This window comes from Cryptotermes secundus, unplaced genomic scaffold (assembly GCF_002891405.2).
Source record: "Cryptotermes secundus unplaced genomic scaffold, Csec_1.0 scaffold106, whole genome shotgun sequence".
Lineage (NCBI taxonomy): Eukaryota > Metazoa > Arthropoda > Insecta > Blattodea > Kalotermitidae > Cryptotermes > Cryptotermes secundus.
Window position 1 is genome coordinate 381275 of NW_019734310.1, and position 25538 is coordinate 406812.

The following is a 25538-nucleotide window of genomic DNA, read 5'->3' on the forward strand; positions in this document are numbered from 1 at the left end:
GGTTTTGCTTAGGTTATGTTAGGTTATCAGACTGGGTTTGTACAATATGTCACTGTGACAGATTTCTTACAAATATAATTCCTTTGTTCACATTACAGATTTTAACCAACCATAACATATTGTATAACTTACATTGTTATACATATACACTTTGGTTTCTTAGAAGCTTAATATTTATCACAATTTAATACATGAACTAGCTGCTGTTCTTCACATGCCAATTTGTTTTCAGCATTTATGCTATGCTTTTGTTTCCATTTGCTTAGACCTCTCATGCTTGAAGTTTGCATATGGACTCTAAGGTTCATAGTTCCAGAGTAAATCTGCTCTGCATCTGCTCTGCATCTGCTCTGCCAAAGTTCCCAGACTATGGTGACACACATAAAAATTAAAATTGGTTTCAAATAACAATTTCAGGCCGTACATCAGTTTCTAGTGCCTTGAAGGTGAGATCTTTATAATTAACCCCTACATCAAATTTTAACTTTTTAGATGTAAACCATCTTCTCATGCTTATAAAATCATTTAAACCTATATTTTTTATAGAAGAAATCTTGGCAGATCTAATTAAGCTCCAAAATTAACATCTGACAAATTTGTGAAAACTGATTCCATTATGGAAAAGGATTTTTGGCAGTCAATGTATTTGCAATTTCTTCCACTCAAGCTTCTTTTCTCTGTGTTTCCATCATTCTCTAATCCATAAAATCTCTCATTACAAAAAAAAAGTTCGAACATTATAATTTCATAGATAATTAAATTCCACTTCTGTTTATGCACAACACATTAAATATACTGTTAAGAAGTTTGTTCACCGGTCTCTGAACACAGGCACGAACACCTAGTCATCAGCTGTAGACCCTAATATTTTTTGGTATTATAAAGTTAGCTTCTTAATGTGATATTTAAAGAATCCTACAAATGCAGATCTGAAGCTATTACACTTCCATGATCTTTAACCCTGTAACTGTTATGGGTGGAAAACCTGTATTCCACAGAAAATTGTACTGAGCATTATGGTCTGTGAGTGTCATTAGATTGATTTCTCTCTTGCTTTGAGAAATTCTACAGCAAAATAAGGCATACAGGGTATCAGTACCACAGATACAGAATGAATCTGAAAGGTAATGTTCAAAAATAAGCATTGCATGGATATGTAAATTCTGACAATCAGATGATAATTTTCTTTCACCAACAGTGAAAGGGTTAATATTACTATCACAATCTAAGCTAAAAAGATATTACTGTATTATGAAAATAACATCAGGTACCCTCTAAAACTGACTGCTGTTACAAGATATAAGCAAATGATGACTGAGGTACATGAAAGGTGTAGTGCAGTGCTGAGATTACCAAACTCAACCTCTGACACCAACTTTGGCTGAAGCACGGGCCTCTCCTTCAGAGTTAGTTGCTACACACGTGTAGATGCCAGTATCTGTGGGCCTCAAATCCACTATCTGAACCCATGATGTGACCATAAAAGGCTCTGGTCCACCCCTGACTTGTACTGCCACATATAGATCATCACCTGGAAAGTTTGTGAGACTCACGTCAGAAATGAATAAATGCCTTGTGTTAATTTATTATTCATTCATCAGCTTTATAGTTGTTAATGTCTTAATGTGATTTCTTAATTTAATTAATAAAATGTATCCAGTCATTCAACGAATGTATACATTTTAAAAGGAGGAATTATTTATCAATGTGCTATTCTGTCAATACAAAACTATTAAAAATATTTTAGAATTTGTCTTTATTCTTATGAGGAAACAAGGTAATCTGTATGCAATATTGTATTCAGAGGTATGAACTGTGTTTTTAAAGAATATTATCAATCTGCTTTGTATTCAGTTATTGGCATTATACCATGGTGTAATGTGCCTTTGTATCAACATAATCAGTCAATAATCACCAACGAAGAATACCCATTATAGATTTTCACACCTTTGTATCACTAACTTACTGGCTTGGTTGCTCCTTCACCCATTTACTTGCTATTTCACTCCTTCACTCGTTCGTTTACCAAGTCACCAACTCACTCACTCCTTCACATACCTAAACATGACTCATAAAAGAGATACTGGTGCAGTAACTTACTAGGAAGAACTCTGATATTGCCACTGTCTGCCTGGAACTCCCAATGAACTCCAGGTATAGGGTAGCCCTTTACCTCACAATCCAGTGCCAAACCTTGATGCAGAGAACCAGCCACATCTTCAGGGCCTGAGGTGACCCATGGAGCTGCAGAGAAATAACTACATTTAAAAGTTTAAATTACAGCTGCATATTACAACTATGTGTCTCCAGTGTTGTTGTTGGTCTCTTGCCATACTGACCAGAAAGCTTAGGTTTCCTTTGTGCATAGTACACTGCTTATTACAATGACCATCTTCAACAACAATATGTGAGGCAGTTTGTGACTGAAAATAATTGGAGTTGCTTATTACAAAGGTGTTGTGTTTTAACGTAACTGCAGCTTTCCATGGGCATGCATGCATGTGTACACACACACATATATATATATATATATGTGTGTGTGTGTGTGGAGGGGGGGTAAATTATCTTTTCATTAAACCAACCAACATTGTGTCATGTGTCATAACACAAAACTCACTCAGCTGTATAACCAAAGGACAAGCAGTTTACCCATGACTCAACAAAGAGGTCCCATATGTGAGATATTTATATGTTTAAAGTTAAATATGGTGCTAGGACATGCTGCTTGCCATTTACTTTAAAATTTTAAGCTTTGTGGCTTATTGATCACTGAGCCCTTTATGAAGATGACCTCATTACCCTTTAAGGATTTTCTAATAAACCTTTATTTTATGGAAAGAAAACAAAGCCACTAAACGTCTTCTAATATCATATTCTGTGCAGCCACTCAAACATTATTAAATCTACAAACCAGATAAAACAACAATCAAGTCTGACTCACACAGTCTGTTTATTCACAGATAGCCAACAAAATTTCACAGCTGAACATGAAGGCAACTGGTTGGCTCAGCACTACACAAGTTAATTGTGTCCTAATTTTATTCTAAGTTTCTTACAAGGCTGACCTTGGTTTCTTATCATATTCAATTTAGCTGAATATGAGGGTGTAATGGTTATTACTTCTGCTTTGTATTCTGAAGGTTACATCTTAGGATCTTATTCTGGAAATTGACTATACTGACTTTTCATAGTTTTTATCACCCTTTTTCCAGACAAGTGCTAAAACTGCATACTAGCTACAACCACTTCCTCCCAAACTCATTCTGATCCATTGTTCACAGTTATTGTATCTAACCTCAGTCAATGTGCATAACTTCAACAGTGTGTTGGTAAAAGAGTAAGAACTGTTTCTTTAAGTAATAATATGATGTATTTCTGGACCATCGGATATCTAAGAGTGTCTTACCAGAGTGGCAGGGTCCCCAGTGTTTCAAGTATATAGCACTGCCACCTTTCACACTTGCCTCATTCATTTGGCAAACAGATTCATATGTCCTGTTGTCCATACCACATGCAGTTTGTGTCTCCTTGCAGAAACACAGAGCTTCTGGCTCATCCTGTAAAAACAAGATATATATATATATATATTATAATTTTGCCTGTGGTTCTGTATGGGTGTGAAACTTGGTCTCTGACATTAAGGGAGGAACATAGACTGAGGGTGTTTGAGAACAGGGTGTTGAGGAGAATATTTGGACCAAAGAGAGATGAAGTGACAAGAGGTTGAAGAAAACTGCACAATGAGGAGCTTCATAACTTGTGCTCTTCTCCAAGTATAATTAGAATGATCAAGTCAAGGAGGATGAGGTGGGCAGGGCATGTAGCACGAATGGGGGAGACGACGAATGTGTATAGGATATTGGTGGGATAGCCAGAAGGAAAAAGAACACTGGGAAGACCAAGGCATAGGTGGGTGGACAATATTAAAAAGGATCTTATAGAGATAGGATGGGATGTGGTGGATTGGATTTAACTGTCAGGATATGGACCAGTGGAGGGCTCTTGTGAACACGGTAATGAACCTTCAGGTTCCATAAAATGCTGGGAATTTCTTGAGTAGCTGCAGAATTGGCAGCTCCTCCAGAAGGGCTCAGCTCCATGAGTAAGTAAATATATATATATATATATGTGTGTGTGTGTGTGTGTGTGCGTGCGTGCGTGGCTGCTGCGTGTGTGTGTGTGTGTGTGTGTGTGTGTGATTCAGCTTCATCATGTAGCAGAGCTGTCACACTGCATCTTGCAACCACTCAATATACTGAACTGCTTTTCTTGTCATCCGAAAATAACAGGTGATCTGTGCTTGTTATTATTAGGGCATATCAAAACTAATTAATTGACTAAGCAGTATAACTACTCCATGAAGGATGGTCTCTTCTGAGAATTTGGGCTGGGCAAGAAATTTTTCACCTTTATGAAAATTCATTACCATGTTCACAAGAGCCTGACACAAGACCCTATCATGAACCATTTAAATTCAATTCACACTATAACTTCCTATTCAGGTCGATCTTGTTATTATCCTCTCATCAATCTTACAGTCTCTTTCCTTCGGGCTTTTCTATTAAAATTCTGAACACAATTCTCACCCCCCCCCATGCATACTACATGTCTTCCTTCTGTTCTTGATTTATTTATTTGTTTATATTTGTTTATTTGTATTTCATAATGCCAGTAGCTTAGACAATATAATATTGAATATTATAGAATGATTAATGAATAATGGAATGTAAAAGGCATTTGTTTGGAGGTTATGAGTCCAGTTCCCTCAGTTTTTAAGTACCTAATATATTTGGTGAATACTACAAATCAAGAGGGAGCCAGGATAGCACAGTCAACACGGTGACTGGCTACAGGCTGGGTGGCCACGGGGTCAGATTTCGAGTCCCGTTAAGGACAAGATTTTGCACTCTCCACTCCACACCGTTCAGACCAATTCTGGGGTCTACCCAATCTGTACTATCCAATGGATATCAGTGGCTCTTTCCCTGGGGCTAAAACAGCTGGGGCGTGAGGCTGACCACTCATGTGCAATGAAATGGAAAAGAAAGATTAACATGTGACTGTGGCACTATCATGGCGTTTGTCATGAATTATTGAGGAATGCATCAAAAGCCCTCAGCCAAGACAGTCAGTGCCACTGCCAAGATTCAAATCCAAAAGCTTTGAAACCATAGTGCTGACACCTAGGAAGGAGCAATTAAATATGAGGATGGAAAGTTCTGCATACTGAGGTGCGTCGTTATTTGTATTCTTCACCAAATACCATTAAGGTTATCAAATCAGGAAGGATGAGGTAAGGACATGCAGCATGTATGAAAGAGATTGGTATTTCTTACAATTTATTTGGAAAATCTGAACATAAGAGGTCACTTGGATGAAAACAGCAAAGATGGTTGGTTAATATTAAAAGTGATCTTTTACAAATAAGTTGGGAGGGTATAAATTTGATTACTCTGGCTGAGGATAGAATCCACTTGGAGCAATTTTGCGCATATGGTAATGAAGTTTAGGATTCCATAAAAAAAAGTGAGGAATCCATTGTGCAGCTGAACGACTGTTAGCTTCTCAAGGACTCTGCTCCATGTAGTTAGGTATCTGGTTGGTTAGTTAATTAGTTGCTTCGTTGGGGCTGATTACAAAATTTGGGCTGAAACAAAGTTCTGAGGAAAGAGAAGACAAGATAATATTATTAAAATGGAACTTCGTGAAGTAACTAAGAGGTTGTGAACTGGTTTCGGATAGTGATCAATGGCGGGTATGGTATTTGTAGTATTAAATCTTTGAATTCAAGTGAAACAAAGTCAGCCAGGATTGAAGGAGGCGCAAGTCAGTAATGTCAAAGAAGGCTGCAGTTTCTGGGAAGATGAACCACGACTTCTCTCATTCAGACGGTATGTGAAGGCTAAAAGATGGCCTTGCGAGAGGCCAATGAAGGCTCGCACCATATTGCAGAACTCTTCTTGGTGTTTATTTGTTTACAAAAACTACCTCCTCAAAAACAAATAGGCAATAACAGTCCGGCTAAAGACCCATAAAAACCACCGAGCACTCGACGCATTGGTAGTAATTAAGGTCATGTGACAATCCAAAGTGACATGTCACACCCTAATTGGCGTAATAATTACAAAATGATCACATGCGTTCTTCCGAAAATCACCCGTTATCTTTTCAAAATGTAAAACTGTTCTATTAGAAGGTTAAGAAACGATGCGTTGAATATGCATGTGGTGTTGTTAATACCCTTGCTTGAAGGTACCTCTAATTTAAATTTTGGCTGGAACACCACTTAACCTGTCTTGAGGTCCTCTGCTTTGAAGCTTTACATGGCTTCTTACAGGAACCTCTATATATAGATATTTCATTATGTTGTTTAGATTAAGTCATGATCGCTTTCCGCAATATGTCTTAACACAATCCATGAAATCCAAGAAGAAATTAATTGTGTACGTTATACGAGGTAGAGTAGTTAGTTGAGGCACTACGCTACAAGCCGGAAGGTCGCGGGTTCAAGTCCCGATGAGGTCACTGGATTTATTTTCAACTGACCCAATCCTTCCGGCAGCACTATGGCCCTGGGGTCGACTCAGCCTCTAACAGAAATAAGTACCAGGAATATTCTTGGAATATTCTTGGGGGTAAAGGGCGGCCGGCGCGTAGGGCTGACAACCTTGCCGCCATCTATGAGCCGATTGTCTAGAAAATGTGGGAACCTCAACATCTCACAACCCTATGGACCTCCACGGTCAGTTACAGGGATAGCTTTACTTTTACTTCACTATTGCTGAGTACACTCATTTTCAAACGCATGATATGCGATTTTATATTCCTAAGCTACATATGCAGTCATGCCGGGGTCTGAATGACCAATGTTATAAACAGAAAGGCATGTAATTTTTCCTAAAATGGTAGCGGTAAAAAATAAACGCTCTTATTTACTAAATTGGCTACAGGCTGGACGACCTGGGATCCATTACCGGCAGGACAAGATTGTTGTCTTCGCCACCGTCTCCAGATCGGCTGCGGGGCACATTCAGCCTATCAAATGGGGACCGGGGCCTCTTTCTCCGGGGATAAAGCGGCCGAGGCTTCAATCTGACCACTCACATCCATCTAGTTCCAAAATCAAGAATGTTCGAACTACACCTCTACGCCCCCATACGTTTTCGTGGCATGATGCTTAATTAATTAAGCGCGTGGAAAACTTTGTCTTTTTACCCTTATTTACATATTTACTACATCTGTATGTCTGCAATTTTGCCTGTGGTTCCGTATGGGTATGAAACATGGCCTCTGACATTAAGGGAGGAACATAGGCTGGGAGTGTTCGAGAATAGGGTGTTGAGGAGAGTATTTGGAACGAAGGGGGATGAAGTGACAGGAGGTTGGAGAAAACTGCATAATGAGGAGCTTCATAACTTGTGCTCTTCTCCAAGTATAATTAGAATGATCAAGTCAAGGAGGATGAGGTGGGCAGGGCATGTAGCACAAATGGGGGAGACGATGAATGCGTATAGGATATTGGTGGGAAAGACAGAAGAAAAAAGACCACTGGGAAGACCAAGGGGTAGGTGGGTGGACAATATAAAAACGGATCTTATAGAGATAGGATGCGATTGATTGGATTGAACTGGCTTAGGATATGGACCAGTGGAGGGCTCTTGTGAACACGGTAATGAACTTTCGGGTTCCATAAAATGCTGGGAAATTCTTGAGTAGCCGCACAATTGGCGGCTCCTCCAGAAGGGCTTAGCTCCATGAGTAAGTAAGTAAGTAAGTATGTCTGCAAATATTTTCTCGTTATTCACGTACATTACCTGAAAATACAAATCTGCCGACACTTCAGACTACGATATATCATTTCAATGTCTCCTTAGAAACAGTTTCTTCCGCAGTTTGGCCATTATTTTAATACTTGTATTTGAACGCATATCAATAGGCCGCAAAAATGTATCCTGCGGACCGGATATGAACCAGCGACCTATGATTTACTGATAGAGATACTGCCACTACAGCCCACAGCTCTACAAACTAAGCTCCTAGATGTTGCTTTATTTCATCATTTAATAATTAAGCTAGGAGCGTTTGGTTTTCTGTCTTCTTTTATTCCTAGGTTTGTTATGACTTTGTTTCACCTGCAAAGGTAATAAATAGAAAGAGAAACTACAGGGAGATGTAGGTGAAACGGTCGTCACTATACATTAGAGCATTACCCCGAAATTTAATTGGAACACCTAAGAAAAATTTGGAAAGAACTGAGCATAACCCGTCTCCTAGTTCAAATTCGAACTGTAAACGTTCCAAAATATAAAGTCATAAAGCATAAAAGGTAAATCTATCCCCGTAACAGGCCGTGAAGGCCCATAGGGTTGTGAGAGGTTGAGGTTCCCACATCTTCTAGAAAATCGGCTCACAGATCGCGGTAAGGTTGTCAGCCTTACGCGCCGGCCGCCCTTTACCTCCCAGAAAGATTTCTGGTACTCATTTCTGTTAGAGGCTGACTCGACCCCAGGGCGGCTGGAAGGATAATGCCAATTGAAAAAAAAAATCCATATCATCGGGACTCGAACCCGCGACCTTCCGGCTTTTAGCATAGTGCCTCAACCAACTATTTCTAAGAAAATCTACATTAATAACACCCTCACCTTGACGTACAACGCATCTCTGGAAAATCGATTCCCGATCGCACAGGTGTTATATCAGCTATGCAGAAATGCAGCTGCTTATGTCAATCTATTTTAAGCTTACCTTTTGAGGTTTTGGTTTGATCTGTTTCGTTTCGATAATGGTCAAAAATAATTACGGTAGGCCCTACTGAAATATGACAGTAGTCTATAAACAAATTTCCCAGTAACTCAAGGGCTCTGGTCTGAATTACAGTGGTCACCCGGCATTAAGAACGCACTTTTTTTTCGTCCTGTTGTATTACAACAGGCATGTCCAACGCGTCGATCGCGGGACGATCTTTGGTCTATCTCATATGCCTATAAGGAAATTATATGTGAAAAGCATGTAAATTCTCTTGTAATATAATATGATTATATTCAAATTTTGAAGATAAAATAGGTATTAAAGTAATCTGTACTTTCAATGTATATTGCTTTTACAACAAACATAATGTGTCGTGTTATTTTTACCAATATTTTTGCTTAAAGCGAAGTTTTGACACTAGAAGGTCGATCACAACCTGTTTGAAGTTGGACATGCCTGTATTACAACATCGACGGCCCCATTAATTCTATGGATAGAAACGTCTTCGCCCCCTCGAGTACTGGAATTGTGGGTTGAAATCCCACTCGAGACATGGATGTACGTTTAGGTCTTTTCTGTGTTTGTGTTGCCCTGTGTAGGTAGCGGTCTTGCGACCAGTTGATCCCCCGTCCAAGTGATTCTACCAACTGTATGTAGAGGCCGCGCCTTAGCTCAAGCGCTTAGTCGATGGCTTCCCACCGCCGTGGCCCAGGTTCGATCCCGGGTCTGGTCAAGTGGGATTTGTGGTGGACAAAGTGGGGCTGGAGCAGATTTTCTCCTAGTACTTCGGTTTCCCGTGCCAATCTTCATTCCACCAATTGCTCCACAATCACCCTCACCTATCATCTGGGGCTGGTACAATAGACCAGAAGCGGCCGCAGTACAAGGGACCCAGTCCCACCCCACTAGCAATAAAAAAACTGTATGTAAGCTCCATAGTTTTCACATTAATTTACTAATGGTAATAGGCCAGAGGGGCTAATCCATCAGGGTAGGAGGAGGAGAAGAAATTTGAATGATTTATTTATTATGTTAATTACGAGGATGTTTAATATATTTCTGAAAACTTGGCATTCCTGACAGAGGTCAGTAGACAAATAATTTCATATACTGAACACAGGCCCATAAGGTTGGGGTGACAACATGGCCATTGGTTCAGACCCCTGGCTAAGGCTGAGCCCCAAATGTTCTGCTATTTAATTTTATATAATTAAATCGGTACCAAATCATGTCAAATAAATATGAAAGATATAGAATTTATAAAACAATATTTTTAAGTATATGTTAAATATATACATTTATCAGGCTTTCGGAATGGGACGGGGCCCCCCCAAATTTATGACTAGCCAATGTTCCACCTCCCACATTTCAAAATAACTGTGAAGAATGTTTTCAGACATTTGTAAGTTTCTAACATATCCAATGTTTCTCTTTTCGTGTTAAGCTTCTTTCGGACCATATGTTACAATCCAGCGGGGAACGAAGACGAGGTCTACCAAACGCGTGACGTAATCATGTCATTCCTCTACGTCAGTCAGCACTCTAACCCAGCTCACTTTTTAAGGGCTTCACTAACGACGGAAACTAACAAGAATCCTGCACTTTTTCATCCGACAGAACATAATTTCCGGAATGTAAAGAATAAGCCTGTCTATCTTCGTGGGCCACACAGCATGGACGGCCAGCAAAATGTGCAACTCATTATGAACGCACAAACGTTTCGGAGGAATGTATCTATCTCGGGCTCTAGAGCCATTTGTTAGGCCTTGTCCGCTTTTCAGTTTCCTAATCTTATACACAGTTGGTATGACCCCTTGGGCGGGGGATCAGCCCGTCGCAAGGGCGCTACCTACACACAGAATAAACGCAACAGATATCCATGCCTTGAGTGGGCCTCGAATCCACGATCTCAGAGTTCGAGGAGCGAAGACAGTACATGCTTTAGATCGCGCGGCCACTGTGATGGGCTTCGGAGTAATCTTATGCCTACATGTTCAGGGTACGAGAATGTAAAACGGAGGTACCAAGTTCTCCCAAAAGGTTGCTACATAACTACCAGACGATATGGCATCGCATCCCAGAACACCGCAATCTTATTTACCGTAACAGATCTCTAAATAATATGCAACTCTTGTCAAGGTTATTGTTTTTAAATTTAAAACAACATGGCGGCCGTGCGAAAAATTTCTTTAGAATTCGATTTGTTGGCGATATCTAATTAAACACTACAGTAGAGCCATTTGCGGCCACGGTATCATGTGACTGTCATCCCATTTAAGAATAATAATTGTGTTCTATTGATTTATTGATAACAGTAAAAAGCCAATTACAGACAAGCACTGAAGAAAGGAGAACGCATTAATATATAAAACATGAACAAACTGGGCGAAGAAGAAAAGAAAATGCACAACGAATATAGAACATAATAATAATAATAATAATTCAATTTTGTATTATTTATGTGCCGAGTCAACAGCTACGAGGCCAATTACAGACACAGCACAGTGCAGATACAGGTGATTACATTATGGACAAATATAAAATCAAAGACAAATTACAGGCAAGCAGTGGAGGAAAACATATTAATGCAGAGCAGTAAGCAAACACACAAAGTAGTAGTAGTAGTAGTAGTAGTAGTAGTAATTCAATTCGTGTTTATTTACGTGCAAACTTGACAGGACAGTGACCAATTACAAAGTTAGTACGAGTACACAGAAATACACATAATAATTAAAGAGCAATATATAAGATATGACAGTCTATATAATAGCAATAACATAATAAAAATTCCAAGAAAAATTGAATAATAATAATAATAATTTTCATTGCACACCTCATTTATTGCAGATGCAGACTCTTCGTGAGACAAATATATACGTAATTTATGTCTCTGTGTTATCTAAGTAATTTAAATGATGTATACCCCTCTGAAATAAACTGAACTGGTGATCTTCATTTGCCTTTCGCTTGCTAAATCCCATTAGCATGTAAAGCATATTCTGCAATATCACACTTGCATCTTGAACTGTATAAGCATTCGTTTCTTTTCAATTTAGTCGTTGTTTTTAGCGAAATTACTAAAATTATTATTTTTTGAATAAGTACTATCATTTTCTGAGGAGCCAGGATAACGCAGTCGGTTTAGCGACTGGCTATGGGCTGGACGTGAGGAGCCAGGATAACGCAGTCGGTTTAGCGACTGGCTATGGGCTGGACGTGAGGAGCCAGGATAACGCAGTCGGTTTAGCGACTGGCTATGGGCTGGACGACCAAGGAGTCGGAGTTCGAGTTCCGGTAGGGTCACAAATATTCTTTTCCACGTCGTCTAGGCCGGTTCTGGGTTCCACCCAACCTCCTCTGCAAGAGTTACCAGGGGTTCTTTTTCTGGGGATAAAGTAGCCGGGACGTGAAGCTGACCACTCACCTCCAACTAGTGCCGAGGGAAATAAAATGTGATTCTATATATCCACTCCCCCATAAGCCTTCATGGGGTAGTGTTCAATTCGTTAGGCACAAGGCCAACTTTACCTTTAACTTACAATAATTTTCTTCAACAACAGGAATGAACATGGCGCCTGTAATCCGTCCGATGCAATACAGAGGCAGCATGCACCAAAGTCATTCACACAAGCAACATCCGTTTCTTATACAAGAGAACATTTCGCTGCATGCGAGGGCGCAAAAAATCCGGTTGTCTTGTTTCTTTAGGACAAGGGTTCTCAACCCGCAGCCGCAGTACTTTCCCTTAATATTGCATCACTATGTATAATGAAAAATAGTTAGCCGCCTCTAGATTTAATTTAAAAACAGTTAATAAAAATAACTAAATATTTTTTTTAATTCATGGAGCAGAGTTCATCTTGAGAAGCTAACGGTAGCTCAGCTAATCAAGTAATGCCCGTCTGTTATGGGAACTGGTAGGCCCATTGCAGTGTTCGCAAGAGCCCGCGATTGGAACTTATCCTTAACAATAAAAACAATAATCAATATATATGTTTAAAATTGCTTGGCGTAATTAAGTGCCACGACATGAAGAAGTATGGAGAAGTGGAGGTACAGTTCCTCCATAAGATCACAGGCATGTTTCTCTTTCCAGCTAAACGTTTAAAGTATAAGTTTTTTTTTTTTCTGTGGCGCTACAGCCCCAATTTGGGCCTATGCCTACCTCCATGAAACTCTCCGTTTCACTTCGGTTTACTAGATCTAAAACATTCGGTAGGACTCCTTGGGCGAGTGATCAGCTCGTCGCAAGGCCTCTACCTGTAGACAAACACAGAAAAACGCACACAAACATCCATGCCCTGAGTGGGATTCGAGCCCACGATCCCGGCTTCCAAGCGAGCGAAGACAGTGTATGCCTTAGACCGCTCGGCTACCGTGACCGGCTAAACTATAAGTTACATCCCATATATTATTTTTATTTTCTAAACCTTCAAATGGACTATGAATGCAGGCACTTTTCCTTCCATACACGAGCCTGGGTAGCTCAGTCGGTATAGCGACGGGCTACATGCTGGGTGGCCGAGGTTCAAATCTCGGCAGGAACAAAATATTTCTCTTCTCCATAACATCCAGACCAGCTCTGGGGCCTGCCCTAGCTATTCAATGGGTACCGGGAACAATTTCCCCGGAGGTCAAGAATGGTGGAGCTATACCTTCATAGTGCTTAATTAATTAAGCACAGAGATAACTTTACACACACAGACCTGCGAAATTGGGGTTGGGGAGGGAGGAAGAAAGAAAGAACACAAATGGAGGCTATGTTTAGCAGTTCACGCATAATTGGAAAGAGGTTGTCAGGAAGCTTATACTGAATTATCTTCCTCTGTTCACACTTACATTTCAATTGAACATTTCCTTGACCTGAGTACATGCTATTTGCAGGAAGTTGCAATGAGCTTCATATGAAGCGTAACGGTGAAGGGTCCTTCATAAACATCAACATGTAACAGAATATCCAATAGTGTGAAATACTGCAGAGACAGATCTACAAAACAGCAGTTTCATAAAACCATTAGGTCATTGTGTTAGCAGATAACTTAGGGAGGCGGGTCAAAAGTTCAAGAATGTTCATATCTCAGCTTCAGAAAACTCGCTGGCAGAACATTCGACTCGATAATCTGAATACAGAACGACGACATCACCAAGAAAGCGCTGCATAAGATGAATATTCAATATAACTTATTGGTATCTTGGGAGGTGTAATTCTTGATGCCTTTAGCAGGCTCTTTTTTTTTTAGCCCTGACCTCTGATATTTTCAGTTTCATGATCATTTTACACACGGTAGGACTCCTTGGAAGAGTGCTCAGCTCGTCGCAAGGCCGCTACCTAAACACAGGGCAACACAAACACGGAACAAACACATGCACAAAGGGCCGCGCCATAGCTCAAGCGGTTAGTCGCTGGCTTCCCACCGCGGCGGCCCGGGTTCGATCCCGGGTCTGGTCAAGTGGGATTTATGGTGGACGCGCTGGAGCGAGTTTTCTCCGAGTACTTCGATTTCCCCTGCCAATCTTTTTTTTCCCCCTTGGCACTACAGCCCCAGTGGGCCTAGGCCTACCTCCATGAACTTCTCCGTTCACTAGATCTTTCTTGGGGGAGAGACACGAAAAAAACCTGTCAGAACAGTCCGTCTCCGGGCCTAGATGCAAACTCAGAACTTTCCGCATTATAACTCTTGACTGTGATGTGCGGTGAAGAGAAACTGTGAACAGGATATGAATGAATACAACATTATAACATCAACTCTAAAATTACATTTCCGGATCTGATTCACAGATTCGATGGGCTGGGTAGAAAAAAATAAAAGCAGAGACAACATAAATTTTGCAGGATATCGCAGTACCAATGAACTCGTACAACAGTTGAATGGCACCCGCTTCTGATGACGCATTCAGCGTTTGGTCTCCCGTTATAACTCACAGCACTTTGTAAGCAAACCGTACTCATTGAACTTCGCTGTAAACAATAGTGAAGAAACATTCGTTCATCTGTTCTGTGAGCGAGCCAATGGGAACAGACGAGTTGTCTTGCGCTTCTCTCCTGCTGCTTGAGACAATCACCTTCACCTATCATCTGGGGCTGGTACAATGGGCCAGAAGTGGCCGCAGTACAAGGGACTTCCGTAAAATTTTGGACCACCTGTGGTCTAGCGGTCAGAGTTCCTGCTACAGATCCAGAGGTCCTGGGTTCGATTCCCGGCACTACCAGATTTTCTGACAAGTAGTGGGTCTGGAAGGGGGTTCACTCAGCCTCGCGAGGATAGTTGAGGAGCTATTTCAAGGAAATATCGGCTCCGGTCTAGAAACCCGAGATTAACAGCCGTGGGGATCCGTTGCGCTGACCACGCGACACTCTCTATGCGCTAAAGTTGGCACTAACTTCGCCGACAAGCGCCGGTTACTCGGTCGGTATAGTTCGCTTGCGGACTACAGACCACGGAGTTCCATAACATCTTCAACCTGTAGAACAGTGTGGAGGCTTCAAGAAGAATCACGATGTGGGAGATTCTCGAAGCATTGCCTCATTCGAGAGTATTTAAAGGCTGTTTCGCATAGCGCTGAGCAGTGTGTGTGCAAATAGTGTTGATTGTAATCATTGTAACCAGTGTATTGTTGCGCATGACTAGTGGTGAACCGTACAGTTGTGTACCAGAGAAGCTGTATAGACCCATACAGGACTGATTATATAATATCGAGTAGTGTTGTCAACAGTAAATTAAGTTCATCGTTACACTAGCAGGAAAGGCCCGTTAAGCCCTGAGCTGTATCCTCAGGCTCACACACATCCCCTTGTCCATCCACGTCACTCCTACTATTTCAACGTGGTTTTAAGATCACGTGGCGCTCAACAAAAGGACCAAGAGTGCGCAGAAGGAAGAAGATAGAAGCAGCTTCATCAACGGTGGTTACTCAATTCAACCCAAAAATGGGAGAGCTGTCAAAAGTGGTCGTCAACGTGTGGCTACTAAGTAAGAAGGAGAGCAATTAAATGACGTCGTTGCTGTTGTTATCAGTAACGATACAAGTAGAAACGTATTTCCGAACCTACGCTGTAATAATTTCCTTTACAGCACGTGCTGATCAGTATCCCATACTCTTCTACCAACTTGCAGCCTCTGTCTAGTTCTGAAAAGCCATTTCCTTCCCTCATTCTCGGTCTTTAATTTGGATGATTCATCTCTGACCTGGTCCATGGCTGCTTACAGAATACGTAGAGGCCGCGCCATAGCTCAAGCGGTTAGTCGCTGGCTTCCCACCGCGGCAGACCGGGTTCGATCCAGGGTCTGGTCAAGTGGGATTTGTGATCGACAAAATGGCGCTGGGGCGAGTTTTCTCCGAGTACTTCGGTTTCCCCTGTCAATCTTTTTTTTTTCCTTGGCACTACAGCCCGAGTGGGCCTAGGCCTACTTCCATGAACTTCTCCATTCACTTCGGTTTTTCTAGATCTTACACGTTCGGTAGGACTCCTTGGGCGGGTGATCAGTTCGTCGCAAGGCCTCTACCTGTACACAGAAAAAAGCACACACACAAACTAAACATCCATGCCCTGAGTGGGATTCGAACCCACGATCCCGGTTTCCAAGCGAGTGAAGACAGTACATGCCTTAGACTGCTCGGCTACCGTGACCGGCCTGCCAATCTTCATTCCACCAAATTCTCCATCATCATAACCACCCGGAGCAGGCTACAATAAGCCAATCAGTGGCCGCCGTGCCGAGTGGACCCAGTTGGACTCCACCCCCCATAAGCGAATTTTACAGGATAAGTAAGCTAGTGGAATATTCTTGTTAAATATTTTTGCATGGAAATCACTTACCCTGGAAGTGAGGTCTGGTCGCAGAAGACAGTGCAGATTTGACCCACACTGACCGTACTTAATGGCCTCTGGAGGCAGAACAGCTGACAGAGAAGAGTTGAAACACTTCTCTCCCTCAGCGAGTCCACACAACCCATGAAGGCAGCAGCCGCAAATATCGGGCACTAGACCCTGGGGGCAATCTTCTTCCGGCTTGGGGCATTGCTCCTCATTACATTTCGGGCAATCCCAGCTGGGAAACTCACCTCCTCTGTAACAGATAATCAACAACGTGGTAGCAGAGCATGAATTTTTGAACTGCACTGAAGTCCACAATTAAGCAAGATGCAGAGACAGATCCATCTATACTTCCTGTAATCACAATGCCTTTCCTTTGAACGCAACTTAACAATACCCTCCAACCGTTTTCTCTGTCTCCAAAGCGGCCGTTCTCATGTTATTCGCGAAAATTTTGTATGTATTCTTTGTTGCCTCCATCCTAAGTGGACATGGTCCAGACCATCTTAGCTTCTTTGTTTCACTCTCCTAATGATACGTATAATAGGTACTGGCACAGAAAATCGCAAGGACTAGTTAAACATTTACAATAGTATTAACCCTTTAAAATCCAGTGGTTTTATACACCACCTACTTTAACATAACAAACTCTGCATTCTGCCCACAGAGTGTATTTGTGATTCGAAAGGCCCTCGCCATAAAGAGCTTCTGTTTCCCCGAACAACTTTTAACTGGCTGGCCTTCGTATCGGAGATGTCTTGTGTTTCCTGTGAGGTAAATGTAAAGGTGCCGGTCACCGTAGCCTAGCGGTCTAAGGCATGTACTGTCTTCGCTCGCTTGGAAACCGGGATCGTGGGTTCGAATCCCACTCAGGACATGGATGTTTAGTTTGTGTGTGTGCGTTGTTCTGTGTTTGTGTATAGGTAAAGGCCTTGCGACGAGCTGATCACCCGCCCAAGGAGTCCTACCGAATATGTAAGATCTAGAAAAACCGAAGTGAGCGGAGAAGTTCACGGAGGTAGGCCTAGGCCCACTGGGGCTGTAGTGCCAAGGAAAAAAAAATGTAAATGTAAAATTGTCCCTGTGCTTAACTAATTACGCACTACGCCATGAAGTTGTATGGGGAAGTGAATGTATAGACCCACGTTTTCTTGACCTCGGCACCAGTTGGAGGTGGGTGGTCAGCTTCACGCCCGACAGCTTTACTCCCGGGATTCATTGGATAGAGGCTGGGTGGGTCCCAGAGTCGGTCTGGACGACATGGAGAAAATTCTTGACTCTACCGAGATTCGAACTCCGACCCCTTGGTCGTCCAGCCCATAGCCAGTCGCTATGCCGACTAAGCTATCCCGGCTCCTGTTTCCTGTGAGGTGAGAACTAATTGCTATATATTAGCTAGATAAAATTTAGTCTTTAAGAACTAAGACTGATCGGTCGTAAAGTTACTTTTATTTTGACTTGAGTCTTTAAAGGGTTAAAACTAATTCTTACGTATAGTTTTTGAGTTCTAAAGCTCTTTCCCTACGTTTTTTTTTTATAACATTCGTCTCGTATATCTGTATTCACATTCGTTATTCGACATTTGAAAGTGCGAGAAGAAATTGGTGGAAAATACGCGAAAGTTTATGAGATGTTCTACTCTGCCTCCTACTTATAAAACTTGTTCCAGACCCTTGCTGAAATGTTGGGCATATACGCCTACAGTTGCTATTTGACGCATCTTGAAAATTCAAGTCATGTCAGGCTGGGGACATCAAAATATAAACGTGTGCGTAAAGGTGTCCCTAGGCCGCGCCAAAGCTCAAGCGGTTAGTCGCTGGCTTCGCACCGCGGCGGCCCGGGTCTGGTCAAGTGGGATTTGTGGGGGACCAAGTGGTGCTTGGGTAGGTTTTCTCGAAGTACTTCGGTTTCCCCTGCCAATATTCATCCACAAATACTTCATCACCATAATCACCCGGGGCATGTACAATAGGCCAATCAGTGGCCGCCGTGCCGAGTGGACCCAGTTGGACTACACCTCTCAATATGCGAATTAAAAGAAAGTGTCCCTGCACAAAGCACCGTGCTATGAACACATATGAAGGAATGCAGGTAGGCTCTACAGCTCCCAGCACTATACGGATGTAAGTAGTTTGACGCTCCGGCTTATTTGTCAGTGATAAAATACAACCCGGCGCCCATTGGATACAAGAGCAAGTGGGCCCCATAGCCGGTCTGGACCTGGTGAAAAATCCCTTGCCTCGGATGTACATTCCATAGTTGCTTACTATACTAGGTTAGCTGGGGCCGGCCATAGCTCAAGCGGTTAGTCGCTGGCTTCCCTCCGCGGCGGCCCGGGTTCGATACCGGGTCTGGTCAAGTGGGATGTGTCGTGGACAAAGTGGCACTGGGGCGGGTTTTCTCAGAGTACTTCGGTTTCCCCTACCAATCTTCATTCCTACCAAATTCTCAATCATAATCGCCCGGGGCAGGCTATAATAGGCCAATCAGTGGCCGCCGTGCCGAATGGACCCAGTTGGACTCCACCCCCACTAAGCGAATTTAAAGAAAATACTAGGTTAGCTATCACGGCTCCTCGAAATTGTTAATTATACCTTTAATAACTTTTGCAGCTTCTGGCCATCTCTGATTTAGTTCTTACAGCCAGACTGTTCAACCCACATGCTCCAACACATCACAGACGCCATTAAACCTTCGATCAGAATGACAGTCAAGTTGACTCAAACGGTAAGGAATCTGACTTGTATTCGGGAGTCACTCGGTTCGAATCATATTGTGGTCTTCTGGGCTATGACGCCGTGTAACAGAACGCTGTGATCGAGTGATTATCCCTCTGTTTCGGCAGGTCCTGATTTCATATCTGGACAAGGACATTGGCCAACATGACTGAGGTTTCCTCAGCCACTCCTGGAATATTCCGGGATAACGCTTTAAATTAGGCCACGGCCGTTTCCTTCCACGTCATTTCTAACTCATCATTCACTATCACCCGAGCATTCAACGTTATATAACCTGAGATACTGACAGTGTATTTAAATAAACTAAATAATTAGGTACGTGTATGATCATTCATAACTGGCACTGGAACGAATGCTCAAAATATGCATTTATTTTACATGTCTCTCACATCCTATTTCTTTAAGATTCGCTTTAGTATCATCCTCCCTTATGCCTATGTCTCTTCCCTTCAGGTTTTACAACTAAAATATTGTGTTTGTTTCTCATCTCCACTGTTCGAATTTCATTTCCCAGTTAATATTTACGATCTGCGTGCCACAATCCGACCTCGAGCTATAAAGTTTAATCGAACACCAACGACATGGATGGGGGTTTTACCTGTCAATCCAGGCTGCAGAGGCGCAGGAAACAAGAACTGATATCACGAAGAACACAGCCACCCTAACCTCCATACCTCTTCTTATTCTTCTGCGAACTAGTCCACACGCCTTGCTGACGCAAGTTAATATGGTCAGCAGCCGGCAGAGATGCACAATGCGGACACTCTTCTCAACACAGATGGAGTAGCGATCAAGGCACACGCTCAGCCTCAAGGCTTGGGACTAATCCAAGATAAATATCAAATCGTAACATGTAATGCGTCTTACGTGCTTTCTAGAGGTACCTCATTCGGTTCACGGGCTTTTCTAAAGGAGATATTCATTATTTTCCTCACTCGCCCCATAAACATTTCGGAAATGAGCATTAAATGGGCTCTGTGTTCTAGTGGTCAGAATTCCTGGCTACAGATCCAGAGGTCCGGGTTCGATTCTGGGCGCTACCAGATTTTCTGGGAAGTAGTGAGTGTGGAACGGCGTCCACTCAGCCTCGTGGGAATAATTGAGCAGCTATTTCAAGGAAATAGCGGCTCCGGTCTATAAAACAGAAATTGACGGCCGTGGGGAACCGTTGTGCTGACCACGTGACACCCTCTATCCGAAAATGTTGGCAGTAACTTCGCCGACAAGCGGCGGTCGCTTGGTCGGTATAGTTCGCTTGCGGACTAAAACCACGGAGTTTCTTTAGGGCACTACCATTTCCTTCACTGTAGATAATCGTAACCCAGTCAGCACTAACAGCATTCACCAGTTGATAAAACGTCCGTTACATAAAATACAGTATTTATTTTTTCCGTCAACACAACAATTCTTGAAGTATACAAATGAATGCTTACATCTAAGTCATAAATCTTAAAGGCACTACATGTTTCGACTCTTATTGGGTCATCATCAGGTGTCGGTTAGTGTTAAGGCGCTGAACTATGGGTTGTCAATACACTATACAATATCAGGCTGGTAACCAGAAACTCATGGTTATGTACTACATGATAAGCAATTGGTCTGAGACTGGATAAATCGTTATGAATACAGTTAATGTCAAATTAAAGTTAAAATTAAAATTATTAAAATTAAATTGACAATATATGTAGGTATGTTGTGGCCTAATCCTGGCAACACCCCGGCATTTGTCTCGAGAGAACGAGGAAAACCACGAAAAACCTTAATCAGGACAGTCGATATCGCGAACGAGATTCGAACCGAATACAAGTCTAGAGCGTGACCTTGAGACAAGTCTGTTCGGTCTATGGGATGTGACGCCGTGTAGTCTAGTAGATAGGTATGCACATTTGGGATGAATCTGCTGACTCCAGCTGATTAAACAAATTCCTCTGAAATGTGAGTCCCAGTGTACCAGACTGTGTGGGGTCACGTATCAATACTGCCATCTTAATATTCACGGCTTTAGGAATATAAAGAAAATATCATTAATTGATGCCCTATGGAGAGGCTGCTCTACGCAACATCTGATTCAAATTCCTCTTACCCATTGAAGATGTAGGCAACAGGCTCATCGAAGACGTTATATCTACTAAATTCCACGGAGTGACATCCAAGAACAATGTAATCATTATTATCATCATCATTCTGAAAAAGAGCCCTTTTTGAGCCATAGTTTTCCTTTGAAGATTCTGCCAGATTTGTCTTAGACCGTCCGGATTTCACTTTTTTGGAATTCGCAACATTATTTTTTTTTACAGAGCAAGGTCGTCAGCCTTGCGTCCAACCCCCAACCTGAAGAACCAGGCCTCTGTATTTATGTCCCCCAGTGAGAAAACAGCCAAAAAAAAAAACTCTTTCCATTATATAAAATGTAAAGGAATTCCAGAGTTGATAATATTGGCACGTAATGCTCAAGTTGTATTCAGAAATCCTTCGTTTGCAAGACCCTAACTGGAGGAAAAATGGATCAGAATTTAAAGCTTATTTTTACTCGTATTTTACACACAAAAAAAGATTCTAGACTTTTTAAATATTAGATTACAGAGTGCTTAAAAATATTCACAGGAAAGCCGTCTTATAAAATGTATGAGACAAAAAATTATGTACATGTATAAATAATAAAATTTGTTTATGTATGTGGGATTTACCACCGACTGTTTACGAGCATATTGCTGGCGCTTTGTACAACTGGTAGCAGAAATGGGCTGACCAGATCTCGAATGAGGTCGCGATTATCCTTGCATGGCCGGGATACTTGTCCTTGTAGATGGGAAGCGAGATAAAACGAATTTAAAGAACATCACTGAATTTCGTCGGAAAAGAAATTCCATTCCGCAATCTCAACAGCGTGCCTCTTTATATTGATAACGGTCAGGTCACTTGTGTATGTTGATGTCTTATGGGTTCGAAGGCTGATCCAGACTTCCTGCTGTCTGGATAGAACTATTATCTATAAACTAAAGAAAAAGAAACGAACTGTGAATTCATGCTAATATCTGCTAGCAGAAATTGGTTGATGTTGATATAAATATAGTACTTCACAGCAGTGACTCAAAATTCACTCGGTCAGAACACAGACCCAGACTGGTCGTGTCTAAGATAAAAGCACCAATGAGAATACTTTCCCTAAGAGAGAGGAAGTGACAAGAGTAAAGGTAAAGCTATCCCTGTAACAGGCCGTGTAGTCCCATAGGGTTGTGAGAGGTTGAGGCTCCCATATTTTCTCTAGATAATCGGCTCACAGATGGCGGTAAGGTTGTCAGCCTTACGCACTGGCCTCTCTTCACCCCTAAGAAGATTCCTGGTACTCATTTCTGTTAGAGGCTGATTCGACCCCAGGGCCATAGTGCGGCTGGATTAGGTCAAGTGAAAAAAATCCACCTCACCGGGACTCGACAGGCGGGATGACTGAAGAAGGGGTTCATTTGCTAGAGAAAGATGGTTCCCTCCTCTACAGCGTCAGAACAGCTCCGTGGCGCATCCATTCTCTTATCAAATGAGTACTGGGGGCTCTTTCCCCTGGAGTATAGTCCAGTGTCGAAGTTAGGAATATGTGGGACTAAACTGCCACTGCCCCCATACGTCTTCATTGGGTAGCGCTTAAGTAAGCACAGCGACAACTTTCCCTTCACCACTTTCCAGTGTCATCAATGGAATTTTTATCAACACCTACGCTCCCCCCACCCCCAACATTCCTACAGAGGCTTACTTACTCACTTTTTTTTAATTCGCTTAGTGGGGGCTGGAGTCCAGCTGGGTCCACTCGTCACGGAGGCCACTGAATGGCCTATTGTACCTGCCCCGGGTGATTATGATGATGGAAAATTTGGTGGAATGAAGATTGGCACGGCAAATAGAAGTACTCGGAGATAACCTGCCCCAGTGCCACTTTGTCCACCACAAATCCCACTTGACCAGACCCGGGCTCGAACCTGGGCCGCCGCGGTGGGAAGCCAGCGACTAACCGCTTGAGCTATGGCGCGGCCGTCCTCTGCCCTCTTGGTTAGGGTGAAGGTTCAAATCCGAAATTTTGATAGATGGTAGCAATTAAGGGCGTCATATTTTGCAATACAAAAATAAGTGTCAGGATATATACAACGCTAAATTAGATGCATTGCTCTCAATCGCAACTGTAAACCAAATTACTTACCACACGAAGTGACAAATATAAATAGCACACAATAAAAAAAAATTTCCTCCGGGCCGGATTTGAACCAGCGACCTATGGATTACTATTGCAATATTGCTACTAAGTACTTAACTGCCTACTACAGTCCACCGCTCTACCAACTGAGCTACCAGAGGAACAGAACGCGTATGACTTTCTAGCTGTATTGTAGCACGTATAAAGTCAATGATGTACTGTCATTAACTACATAATTACGTGGGCTTGCATATTTGCATTAGTTTCATAAATAAATATATATGTATATAAAAGGTAAAGCTATCCCTGTAAGACACCGTGGAAGACCACAAAATTGTGAGACGTGAATATGCTACTATGTACAACATAATGGTCGATCACAGTGGCCGCGCGGTCTATGGCATGAATTGTCTTTCCCCGCTAGAACGCTGGGATCGTGGGTTCCAATCCCACTCAGTGCATGGATGTCTGTGTGTGCGTCTATTCTGTGTCTGTGCTGTCCTGTGTTCAGGTAGCCGCTTTATGATAGGCTGATCACTCGTTCAAGGAGTCCTACCGTCTGTGTAAAAAAGATTAAGAAACTGAAGAAGAGGGTCATTGACGAATGTATAACATATTGCAGTTTGTGACTGAGTGTGTGTACGTGCTTGAGCGCGAGCGAGGTGCAAGGGATATTATCAATGATGGAAAACAGAACATGATCATAAAATGACAGCAATAAACGGGACATAAAGGGAAACGCACTTTTACTGCACCTCAGTCATATTCAGTCTCGACCATTGCCGAGAAAAGTTACGTAACGTTTACAGTCAGTGTAATGGAGATTTCTGCGTGTCCCACCTATGACTATAATGTATAACAGTGTTTCAGTGGAATACGTATCTACTAGAAATCGTAGCTAAAGTGGAAATTGTCAGATTTTCCCCTTTAATTTTTAAACGGACATTTCACCAGTACACTATATACCACATAATGTACATGGAAGGAATGAGAGAAATATGAGTTAAATAAAAAAATGCTCCCATTAAATGAGATCCAAGTCTATGTTATGTTTTGTACGGTATTTTAAGAGGATTTCTTTTTAGATTAATAAAGTTCGGTTTGACCTTCGAATAAAGTACGAAATATGCGGACAGGTAAGGGCAAAAATTAAATATGTCGCACAGTTCTAGTGCAGACCCTGAAATACCACATGTAATCGAAATCTACTTAATTTCAGAAACCCCGCATGTGGAACGACAACACTTGTTCCTTAACCCTTCTCTGATGTGGCACGTTTAAAGGCCTAACTTGTGCACGGACGGAGGAGTTTTCTCAATTTAAATGCCTAAAGTGCAGCATGTTTTTATAATTATCATAAAACCGCTAATAATTAGCCAATTTTAATGAAATTTGCACTAAAGTGCGTAAAAATGAACGTGTAATATTATCATACTGATTGGATTGCGCTTTTGTATATCTGTCTTCCCGTTATGATATAAAATGTTCAATTTNGAGACGAGGAGTTTTTCAGTATTTGCTCATTGCCAGACAACTCAGGTAATCATTATTGCACATAAAGATTTAAGATACATTCTGGATCGCAGAATTAGCCTTAACCTACACAACTTCAACGAATCCAAGGCTTCTGACGAAAGAACTCATTTGGTTTGTGTCTGAAGAGGAATCCTGTATTTTACGTCTGTCACATGACATGTCTTGTCCAAAGCTTTTACAGGAAGTCTAACTCCATATATAAATTGAGTTATTGTTTTAGCAGTTATATTTCTCATGGTGATGAATATGAAGATTGCGGTCTTCTGAGATGTGATAGTCAGGGCCTGATTGCCTACCAAACTATATGGCGTCACATCCCAGAAGCACGTAATCTTAAAAGTTATTGTTAATCAATGTAGATTTCAGTATTTTGGTTGGAACACAGAGCGTCCAGAATAACACGCATAACTGCTAATCACTCGACTGCAACGTTTGGTAAGACTGTGTGGCATTGTACATCTACACCCCATATATTTAATTTCATGTTGCTTAATAAAGCGAAAAGAAGACTTTACAT

General features: G+C 41.9%; 1 protein-coding gene and 1 non-coding gene across 2 annotated transcripts in view; both read right to left on the reverse strand.

Annotated features, from left to right (window-relative positions):
- Positions 1-49: 49 nt before the first annotated feature.
- LOC111868447 (insulin-like growth factor-binding protein-related protein 1) overlaps positions 50-25538 on the reverse strand; it is a 27796-nt gene continuing 2307 nt past the window's right edge. Inside the window, exons 2-6 of the mRNA XM_033753056.1 lie at positions 19901-20124; positions 16568-16817; positions 3407-3557; positions 2101-2244; positions 50-1531 (exon numbers count right to left, since the gene is read on the reverse strand). Coding sequence (XP_033608947.1) covers positions 1359-1531; positions 2101-2244; positions 3407-3557; positions 16568-16817; positions 19901-19974 — 792 coding nt within the window. The 5' untranslated portion in view covers positions 19975-20124 and the 3' untranslated portion in view covers positions 50-1358. The remainder of the gene's footprint in view (positions 1532-2100; positions 2245-3406; positions 3558-16567; positions 16818-19900; positions 20125-25538) is intronic.
- Trnay-gua lies at positions 23536-23646 on the reverse strand. Its single transcript has 2 exons — positions 23610-23646; positions 23536-23571 (listed from the first exon to the last, which is right to left on the reverse strand). It is a non-coding gene; the product is annotated as a tRNA-Tyr (tRNA).